At 41.0% G+C, this 11266-nt stretch overlaps 1 protein-coding gene across 1 annotated transcript; it reads right to left on the bottom strand.

Annotated features, from left to right (window-relative positions):
- Nucleotides 1-255: 255 nt before the first annotated feature.
- Nucleotides 256-9885, bottom strand: fgf2 (fibroblast growth factor 2). Its single transcript, XM_066642379.1, has 3 exons — nucleotides 9639-9885; nucleotides 5869-5972; nucleotides 256-441 (listed from the first exon to the last, which is right to left on the bottom strand). The coding sequence occupies exons 1-3, from the start codon at nucleotides 9814-9816 to the stop codon at nucleotides 256-258; spliced, it is 468 nt and encodes a 155-aa protein (XP_066498476.1). The 5' UTR covers nucleotides 9817-9885.
- Between the last annotated feature and the right edge of the window lie 1381 nt (nucleotides 9886-11266).

Genomic DNA, 11266 nt, shown 5'->3' with positions numbered 1-11266 from the left:
CTTGTGTATTTCTGATTGTAATGATAACCTATTAACTCCAGTAATAAAGAAGCAAAATCTTGGCATCAAATGCCTTGGTTGATCATTCAGTAACTATAATTAATATTGAGTGGCATTGCTCAATATTATTAAGTTTGAAATAAGAACTTGCTTAAAACTTTGTCTTTGTCTTTCCACTGGGTTTTCCAAAAGTGACTCCACATTCCATTTCACATCTCTGAAGAACTGTCCGTCATAACCCGGTGGGGATGAAGTTCAGCTCTTGGCCGACATGGGGAGGAAGAGGATGGCTTTTTGGCCAGGTCCGGTTTTAGATCCGCTCTTGTACTGCCCCGTCCTCTTCAGGGCCACGTACATGTCCGGATATTTCCGGGATCTGTAGGTGTTGTAGTTGTTTGCTTCCAAACGCTCCAGAAAATGACATTCTTCCGTTACTCGTCTCTGGAACAGGAGAGGAAGAGATTGATAAAATTAGCTTTAAACTGTGAGGAGAAGGCTAGATGAAGTTTAATTACTGTTGTGCTGAGCTCATTTTTTAAAAAAAAGGGTAGGGTTTCATCAGCTATATACGAGGAGTGTTTAATCAATTCTCAGTATCAAGTAAAAGACAGGAAGAGTATTTTTCTACATAATCATCCAACTCTTATGCATTTGTTCTAGCCATTAACTTTTCAATTCTGGATAGAATCAACAACTGAGTGTCAAATACAGTAATCCCTCGCTACTTCCCGGGTCATCTTTCGCGGCTTCGCTACTTTGCAGGTTTTTTCAAGGGGGTTTATGGCAGCTATATATCGCGAATATTGAGGGAAAATCTAGGAAAACCGTGAAAGATGAATAGCCAAAAGTATTCTTTTTATTATTTACATGTTTTGTTACATGTATTGTTCATGAAATGAAATATTGTTCGTGAAATTTACTGACGTTAAATCAGAGATTGGGAATTACTCTATTAAAGAAACTGGTAGGATATCACATGTAGTTCCAGCTCAAAAACATTACTCGTTTGGACTCGAGTCCAAATACTCATTAAATACATAAAATATCTTTCCTCTACTTCGTGGAAATTCATTTTTCGCGGGTGGTCTTGGAATGCATCCCCCGCGAAATACGAGGGATCACTGTAATTACAATTCTACAGTGTTTGGTCTTTTAGTGGTACTTCACACAGCTGTTTTTAATCATCTTAATGGTCTCATGTTGGTTTCCAAACTGTTCATGGGAAGAATAAACATGTATAATGTTAGTTAACAGCCCTGTTGCACTGTTCACTTTTCTCTTTTTAGAGCATACAGTTTGAATATGTTTCCTCTGACTCACTTTCTTCTCAGACCCCTGTTTCTCACCTTGTTTCTCTCGTGTGTGAGGCGTCAGCAAAATGCACACATTGCTGAAAAGCGTAACGCCAGCTATTGGGCTGTGAGTGTCCTAGGCTGCTAAACCGGTACCGTTAATGCTAGAAGATACGCTTAGTTGGATGTTGAATTAGTTCAAATATTTTGATTTTGACTCTGATATGGGGTACATCAACCAATAGAAACATGGATGCATTAAGTGTTTACCAGTAGAAATATGAATGCGGATATTGAACTATACAAACTCCACTAATCTGCTCCAGATGTGTGCACATCTCCCAGATGGACAGGATCTGACCAATTTCTCTTGCTTGTAAGTGGTGAACTACTTCTAATGCAGGATGTTTACTCAGCTCAGTGCACTTGCAGGAGACCATTAACCACCCATTCTCTTACATCAGCTGAAAGACGCCTGCACTGACTAATATGAGACATGAAATAAGTATAATGAACTTAGTAAGTGCTGAAATAATATTCATATGTTGTTGTAGGCTTCTGTAGAATGATATTTTCTGCTTTCCTCCCAATGCTGAAAAATCTTTCAACTCTTACTTCCTTTAAACGGAATAAAGAAAGGGTCTGTGATTTTTACACAGAAGATCTGTAATAAAATAGCTCATTGTTATGTGAAATTTTGATAAGAACTCCTTATGCTCAAGATCAAGGTCCTCCTCCAAAAGCAATAATAATATATAACAAGACACAGCTGGTTCACATGAAACTAAAATTAGAAGCTTGGCTGGAAAAGTACCTGAAATAACAGCAGCAGCATTTGCACACAAGGCCTGGATAAAGATCCCCAACAGAAGTAGGTTCTGGGGCCAACAGCGCGTCAGTGTTTCCTGAATTCATCGGCGGTCACAATTTAGACATGTTCTACACTTTAGGGAACACAGTTCTTGTTTAAACGAGGTGAGAAATTCACAAAATGACGTTTTATGGCTGAAAGTGTCATTTCGAAAGGAAACATTTTCCTTTTGCTTTAGAAAACTCCAGCGACACTTTATTGATTCATTGCTGGTAACAAGATCCTTATTGTTTTACTAAGAGGCCAGACGAGTAGAGGCCCTCGACAGCTTTAATTAAATGTGTGTGTGTTTATAAGAAAAGTCAATTGAGTCAAGGCTTTACTGCAGACCACTGACCGCTGACCCCTGACCCCAATGCCTCAAGCGTAGTTGAACACATCGAATAAGGGAAAAGGGCAATGTAGGATACAGAGGGCCTTTTGTAAAACAGTGTAATAAAGGTATGCGTGTCAGGATTATGCTTGGACTCCATTACAAGACAAACCTCACGTTCTGATCACAGCTTCTATTATTTCTATATTAGTGGGGCTGTGGGACGGTATTTTTCATATAAATAAAGATGTTACAACTGACCCAGAGTGACCTCAATTTTTAGGTCCCAGGAAAAGGTTTCCACCAATGGTTAGCTGGTTTGGTTCCCGTTTGCACATCTAATTCTGAACCATTCAGTGCATTTTCATCAACATATACATGTTCCAGGGCCTAAAATGTCTGTTGCCAGTTGGAATGAAAGAATAGTAAGTCTTTCAGCACATGGCGTCATGACGTCCATGGGCGGGTCAAGCTAAAGAAGCTCTGAAGAGTACAGAGACTAAAGAGTTAGGCACAGCGAAGCTAGACCGGTCATAAGCAGACCCGTCATATGCCTTCTGATCTGAGAACTGCAAAGAAATAAAAGCAGGAAAATAATGCGTTGGTGTCTTCTGGGGTTGTGGTCAGCTGTGTGGAGGCATATTCACTCGGTTGGTTCAGGTTTGTTTCCCAAAGAAACTGCTGCCAACACAGGGCCCGGTTCACTGGAGAGCACTAAGCTCCTGAATGGAACCAGTTCAAGATCCAGAGTTCAAATCCTAAGATCCCAAATTGCAGACTCCACAATTGACCCGAACAGACTAAAACCTTCAGGTTCCCCAAGCACCCCTAAACACGTTAAATTTATGTTTTGACATTTATGTTAATCATAGAAATTATTAAATTTTTTAAAATATTTAAGTCTCTTAGAGATTCCAATTTAGGTCTCAAATGCAGAGATGATGCAGCTGTCCCAAATGCCCAAACACAATTGTAATTTGAGTAACAAAGTCCCCTTAGATGCTGCAGCTAATCCAAAAGACCAAACTTACTAAGATATCTGTTTCATTCATTCATTCATTCATTCATTCATAGTTCAGGGTCGTGGTGGGTCTGGAGCTCAAAGTGTTCAAGGAGGGAACACACCCTGGAGGGGGCGCCAGTCCTTCACAGGGCGACACACACTCACACATTCACACCTATCGACACGTTTGAGTCGCCAATCCACCTGCCATTGTGTGCTTTTTTGAACCATGGGAGGAAACCAGAGCACCCGGAGGAAACCCATGCAGACACTGGGAGAACACACCAAACTCCCCACAGACAGGACTTGAACCCACAACCCCAGAATCCTGGAGCCGTGTGACTGTGACACTACCTGCCATCCTTATCTGTTTCAGTGGGGACCAATGGATGCAATGGAAGCAGAGCTGAATGGAAACTTGGCATCACTAATATTCTCTACTGTATCTGGCTAAACTGTTTACCACATCGAATACACTCACTGTAACACTGTGCAAGACAGTGAGGCTAAAATCTTTTGTACAGTGCACACAGCTAAATGTGACCCAATAACATTAAACGACATTAGCAAATGACATTGGCAAATAATAGTGAGGTCTGTAAACAAATGTAGGACACGTTCTTCAGAAAGGCAGTTCCAGCCTCACTGATTTCAGCAGGACTATAACAACCAGCATGGCTGCCTCAGCAAATACGACTACAGTCAATATGTATATTGGGGTTGTGGATATTTATTTTCTTCTGATTTACTAAGTTAAAGTTCTCTTCTTAAACCTTGTAAAAACAACATAAAATTGGCTGTAAAATAAACTGCAGCTCTTGTGATATAAAAAAAAAATATATATATATATATATATATATATATATATATATATATATATATATATATATATATATATATATATATATAAATATAATAAGGAGGCACAGCAGGTAGTGTCAGGGACCTGGAGGTTGTGGGTTCAAGTCCTGCTCTGGGTGACTGTCTGTGATGAGTTTGGTGTGTTCTCCCTGTGTCCGCGTGGGTTTCTTCCGGGTGACTGTCTGTGAGGAGTTTGGTGTGTTCTTCCTGTGTTCACGTGGGTTTCCTCTGGGTGCTCCTGTTTCCTCCCACAGTCCAAAAACACACGTTGGATTGGCGACTCAAAAATGTGTGAGTGTGTGTTGCCTTGTGATGGACTGGAGCCCCCTCCAGGATGTGTTCCTGCCTTGCACCCAGTGACTCTGGTTAGTCTCCAAACCCACCGCGACCCAGAACTGGATAAGCGGTTACAGACAAATAAACCAACAGCTAGCACCTGAACATCAGGAAATGCAAACATACACAAGCTCAGCATGAGACAGACCTTTAAGGAACACTTGAATGGCTGCTGGTGCACCCAATAGGGTGCGCTGCCCTGTGGTGTGTGGATCCCTGTGTCAGAGTACAGAATAACACCTGAAGACATGAAAGATTTCTAGCTCTAGTGGTCACACTGTGGTCTGGCCTCCTAATCACCCTCCTCTCCAAATTACTGGCTCAGTCACGCGCTCTCATCTCCTCTCTACCTAGTAATTGATGTGTGGTGAGCGTGCTGGCTGCTGTCCCATCGTCCAGGTGGATGCTCCACATTGGTGGTGGTTGAGGCAACTCCCTTATGACCCAAAAATTATTTTAAAAAATGGGTGTCTAGAAAAGTGCTCTATAAGTGTAACTCTCTTTTGTTCATTCATAAACTTTGATCAGTATGTGAACATCCCATATACAAGAAGTCCACTCCTGATTTACCCTGCAGTGTGGATCAAGCCATAGCCCCTTGTGGCGGTAGTCTTTTACCTTCTGAAGGAAAACATACCAGCCGGAATTTCTCCTCCTTTAAACACCATGAGGAAGTTTGTGTGCTACCACCTACTAAACCATAAACCACATCAGTCACCGTGACTGTGTGGGTGGGTGGCTTCTTGGACGGTAGTCATCCGTTTGTGATGATACAGAGTGCCTGCTCTGGACCTGCTGTGTAACCACACACAAACACAGCGGAACCACAGAACCACTCCAGAGTCCCATGGTGCAGGCCGGCAGAAAAATATTCATAAAATAACAAAGAATATACAGTGTTATGCATTAATTAAATTTTTAATGACACCATATGTGTATACATTGTCTGAATAAAGAGATACTGTACAGGTACATTACTGTCACTAAAGGTAAAGCCTTCTTCTAACCAGCTGTAAACATGGTTTCTTCTTAGGGGTGTTTACACTTGGTAGTGAAATTGAACGTGATCCGATCACCAAAAACAGGCCCTTAGTGACCAAAATCTTTAGAGAATACTGTTTTCCTGAGCGTTTCCTAATTCAGAGCGGTGTGTGTGTGTGTTTGTGTGTGTGTGTGTGTGTGATGAACTCACCGCTCCGTAGAGCCTCCCGTCGGAGCTCATGGCCAGGTAGCGGTTAGCGGACACACCTTTGATGACCACTTCTCCTACCGACGTGGCCTGGAGCTGCAGTCGGACTGGTAGGACAAGACAAAAAAATATATATATATTAATGTACACACTGGGAATGCAATGGGACCCCCTGGAGCAGCTGCACATGAGCCTATGGTCAGCATGTTCAAGGCCAAGAACCATGCATTACCTTTGAGATGAGTGGGACTGGAGTGAGTTTCCTACCCTCTACCAAAAGTTACATAGTGCAGTTTCTGCAGTGCTGAGCCTGGAGTAGCGACAGCAAATGCTCTATTCTCACTACTATAGGTCAGTGAAACATCAAAATGATTTTGAAGCTGTAATTGTAAGGTCACAAAACTACTTAATGTTGCTTTAATAGCCTTGAGTTCAAAGAGGATGCCTTACAATATATTCAGCAGGTTACTACTGTAATTTAATTACTCCTGTAAACAACAGCTCTAACAGATTTAATGGTCATGACACTTCTGTTCAGCGTGTCAACAACACGTCCGGCTCATTGCCAGCCTCGGCCACACCATCCCTCACTACTAATCCCTGAACACCTCTCTAATCACTGCCACATGTCGTGAGGCTCAAACTCAGGGTGTCTGGAGTCCGGAGGCTTTGACGGAAAGGAGAAGTCTAGCCTCCTGGAGGGTGGATTTGGGGACTTGAAGCATTCTTTGATGTTGAGATCACGTCCTTTAGCAGAATCCCATGCGTGCAACGGGTCGGCTCCAAACAACTGCAAACATCCGATGCGCTTTGGGCTGTCCTGGATTCGTTTCCCATCCTGAAGGTACCAGCTAAAGCTTGGCCACACCAAACCACTTTAGAGGGGGTATTTAGAGGTTTTCACATTTTTAGAAGGTACCACTGTATAATTAGAACACATTTAGGAGTGATTAATGAACATAACCAATTTAGTTAAAATATGCCAGTTAAAAATCATAAATAAATAGATATAAATAGTGTGGTCATTTTTAATTTATGAACTAATATTAGTCATAATATTCTTAACGCTTCCAAGTTGTTCCACCTTAAATTATGGAGAATCTCCCAGTGACATGGACTCACTTACAGAGGGCTGTGGCATCATCAAACAAGGATTGGACCAGAGCTTGCTGTCTTTTTTAATATATATATATATATATTATTAATGTCGTAAACTATTAAACATGGTTTATTCTTTCTTTCTTGTTGTAGTTGGCTGTATACGGGATGGACGGTCCAGCACCAGTGGCTGATTGCACAAGCATAATCTCAGAGAGAAAGAGAGAGAGAGAGAGAGAGAGAGAGAGAGAGAGAGAGAGAGAGAAAGACAGCAACTAAGCAGATTGAAAATTCAACCAAAGGTCATGTGACCATGGGTACCCAAACATTTGCACTTGAGAGAGATGTGGTCAGTGTTTCCTTCCTGTTTGTACCTCATTAAAACCATCAGAGGCTTACATTGCTCCCAGCAGGTGTTTAATTTGTGTGTGTGTGTGTGTGTGTGTGTGTGTGTGTTCCTTGGAGATGTGGAGTGGACCATTCCATCTTCACAGCATCCATTAACACAAAGTCATAGGAATTCAACACGCTTGGAGGAGAACATTAACTAAAACCACCGTCACAGATTACACATCAGATAACACACGCCTGCATTGGCTGCCATCATGCTGAGTCACGGGAAGAGAGGGAAGGCCATCCTACCCACCCACGAAGAGCGAAGCCAGTTAAGCTCCTCCCACAGCTTACAGATGGCTCTGGCATCGCTGGAGATTAAACACAAAATGTCCAGCTGAAACAGTGAGGCCAGACTCTAAGACTGAACCTCTGCTGACGGTGGAGTGTTCCACTAAACACTCTCTGAACACTCTCTGTAATTACACACTCTATGATAAGTCTCAACCAAACTGACCGCCTCAAACAACCCCAACAGGGTGGACACTCAGTCTTAGCACCTCATTAACACATTGCAACAACTAAACTGTAATTTCCACATCAGATTAAAGGGCCAATATTATAAGTTTCCATCTGAAGCATAGCCAGCCATATCACTTGGGACTTTGAGACTGATGCATGTAAATGACCTCTGTTATGATTGGTCTACTTGTATTAAGGCAGGAAGTGGCAGGACTGAAACCTTTAACACATTTTATGCGCGGAACTACACTGCTATGAGCTTGATATTTAAATGTGGTTTTTGTGACATCAGAACACAATGAATTGAACACAGGCTGTTGGTGCAGCTTTGTATTTAAATATTAACTGTATAGAATAGGTTTGCACTGAACTTTTATTTTGAATTTTCAATGATAGCTGTAAAATGAATAATGAATGATGTTTATTAAATCAGTGCAGTATTTTATTGGCAAATGTCTAGATGAATATGTGAGATTTGTCAGTAATCAGTGCCATTATAAACAATAACACTGAGGTGTGTGTAATTCATACAATTTACTGAGTATTTTTTACATTAACCCCTTAAAACTAAGGATCTACACTTCCCTGCCTTTTTTTTAAGGAATTCCATGAAAATGTCCTTGGCCCTGTCCAGTTATGTCATGGATTTCTGTTATAAAATATATTTGTTTTAATTATTTCCTTAATTGCCTTTAAATGGCTGAACATTGCTGAAATATTAGTTAAACCATGATTAGCATTGCGCTAATAAAAGCCCTCAAGATGTTAAATATTTGGGCATTGTATTTTAATGAGTTCGTTCATTTAATCAGTAAATTAATTTACATTTTTAAGCAAAACCGTGTTATTAGTTATAAACATTAATTTTCAAAGCTACACTACAGTTTTAGGATTTTTGTTCTTAAATTTTCTTATAGTTCCTATATATGCTTTCTAACCTTTCCCGAATAAGGACAGTTACCTCCATATAACCATGTACAGATGTGCTCTAGCGTCTTCATGTTTTATATTTTTAAGGGTTTATTCATTTATATTGAGACCTTATACACACACATATTTGTGGCTGTTATACACACAGAATAAACTCAAGTTTTTATTGCATTTCATATAATGAAACTTGATGGCGTAGCCCTAGATCGTTTGACCTGGAATGACTTTATGGTGACATCAATTACAAATTAGCTACATAGTTGTTAATGATGAATAATTGTTTGTTACATATTAGTTAATTAATAATCAACCTAACTTTAACCAGGTTTAAATTTAGAAAGAACATACAGATTAGAACATAAGGTACATCTTTATTACACAGTAATACATGGTTGTTATATAGTCGGTATATAGTTGTTATATAGTTACCTAATAAAAAAATAATATTTATTTAAAATGCAAATGTTTAGTACTACCACAGTGCCCGTTACTGAAGTACTAGACATGACTGGACTTTGACCTAGATGAGCTGGCTATAAAAGTCCATTATATTATGAAATAAATGGCATATTTGTTACAAAGTTATAACAGCGTAATAAATAGCTATTACATGGTAGTAAGTAAATAATTGTCCTGTAGTTTATGGGGTTAAAAATGTTGATTATGCCAGTACACAAGCCAAACCGAAAGGCCCTAATATTAAAATGGGAGAGAGGAAAAACAGAAACCCATTCGGAAAGTTGACCTCAGCCAGGCCGTGATTTCTTTCCCCTGCCACGCTACGACATTAACCTTGTTATAAAGATGCTTTGTGTCCCTTCCCTCCCTCTCTCCTTTTCCAATATCCCTGGGGGAAAATATAAGAAATTAAGCGAATAAGAGGCTCTTACTGTTCGGGTCGTTTTTCTCCCGGATCCCGTCCACTCTGCCATCCGGATGGATTCGCAGGAAATAGCCGCCGTTCTTGCAGTAGAGCCTCTTAGGTTCCTTGAAGTTTCCCGGAGGGAAGCCGCTGCTGCCGCCGTCTGCTGGAGCCGAGGGAAGAGTGCTGACCTCCCCTGTGGCCATCGCAGCCCCCTCGATCGCCCGCTCACTCGTCTTCCTCTCTCTTTTTATCCTGTCTTTGCTATCCGTCCACTCACTCCTTCCAGCAAAATCCCCTCTGTAGCTCCGGAGCCCCTCTTTAGTGGCCCCTCTACCCCTCCTCCTCCTTCACCTCCTCCTCTCTTCTCCCACTACTTCTGTTCCTACAGAGAGAGAGAGAGAGAGAGAGAGAGAGAGAGAGAGAGAGAGAGAGAGAGAGATTCTTGTTAACTTTCAGGTCACTGTTTACACTCCCTCCCTCCCTCCCTCTATTGCTGCATAGCTTACAGAGGGAGAAGGAGATGGCACGAGAGAGACAGACAGACAGACAGACAGAGAGAGAGAGAGACAGAAGAGAAGAGAATAAAGAATAAATGAAAAGCAATGACCCAAGACGGAAGAGAGAAAAGGCTGAGGGAGAGCAAGGGAATAAAACAAAAGATGATTACCGAAGGAAAAAAAATGAGAAAAATGCAATGCCTGTAGAGAGAATGAAGACGAGAAAGTCAGGAGAAAGGGAAGGAGAGACAGCAATGAATAAAAAGAAAGGAAAAGAAACAGTGCTTGTGAAAAATCATACCAGTAAAATCCAACTGTATTTCAAGCTCAAGCTTGCTGTAAAACAAGTGAGGTTATGATGATGATGATGATCTGTCTCTTTCTCTTTGTCCAGTTTCTCTTTCTCTCTCCTCTCTGTATCTCTGTCTCTTCGTCTCTTCCCCCCTCTCTCTCTCCTCTCTATATCTCTGTCTCTTTGTGTCTCCCTCTCTCTCTCTCTATTTCAGTCCTTACATGAAACCTGCTTTCACTCTGGTGCAATAAGGAAGTTTCCGGAAAACTGACACCATCGTGATTTACTGGCACGGCACTACATGCTTTCTATCTCCAAACATTAACTGATACGGCCAAACACTCGAAGATATCCGGACGTTTCTAGAGACCCCGCTGTTATTCTGAGAGTTTGTCCTGAGATAACAGCTTCTACGTTTCATAGAAAGCTTTAAAGTAGATGTTGGAAAATTGTGGTGAGAAATTCATGGCAATCGGCCATTAACTCATTAGAGGTCAGGTTCTAATGTTGCTTCTCTATCGCTCCACAGCCCAGTGCTGGGATCTTCATACAGTGCTTCATCAGATTTACACAAGTTCTAAAAGTTGACCAAGAGATTTCTGTGAGTGGTGAAAATATGGGAACTTCAGTTCTGAACTAAATGCTTATGTTAACTTTCCGTTATCAGTCCTCCACATCTGATTATAGATTGTAGATGAATGTCAGCCCATTCCTCTGAGAAGAATGGTTTCAGCTCTTTGGTGTTGGTAGGTTTCCTCATATAAACTGCTCTCTTCAGGTCTGTTCACAATATTTCTACTGAGTTAAGTTCAGGACTTTGACTTGTCCATTTCAAAACATGAACTTTATTTCTTCTTAGGGTTG

This window comes from Hoplias malabaricus, chromosome 13 (assembly GCF_029633855.1).
Source record: "Hoplias malabaricus isolate fHopMal1 chromosome 13, fHopMal1.hap1, whole genome shotgun sequence".
In the NCBI taxonomy this organism is placed as follows: Eukaryota; Metazoa; Chordata; class Actinopteri; order Characiformes; family Erythrinidae; genus Hoplias; species Hoplias malabaricus.
Note: the sequence above shows the minus strand (reverse complement) of the source record. Positions and strands in the feature narration are given on the sequence as shown.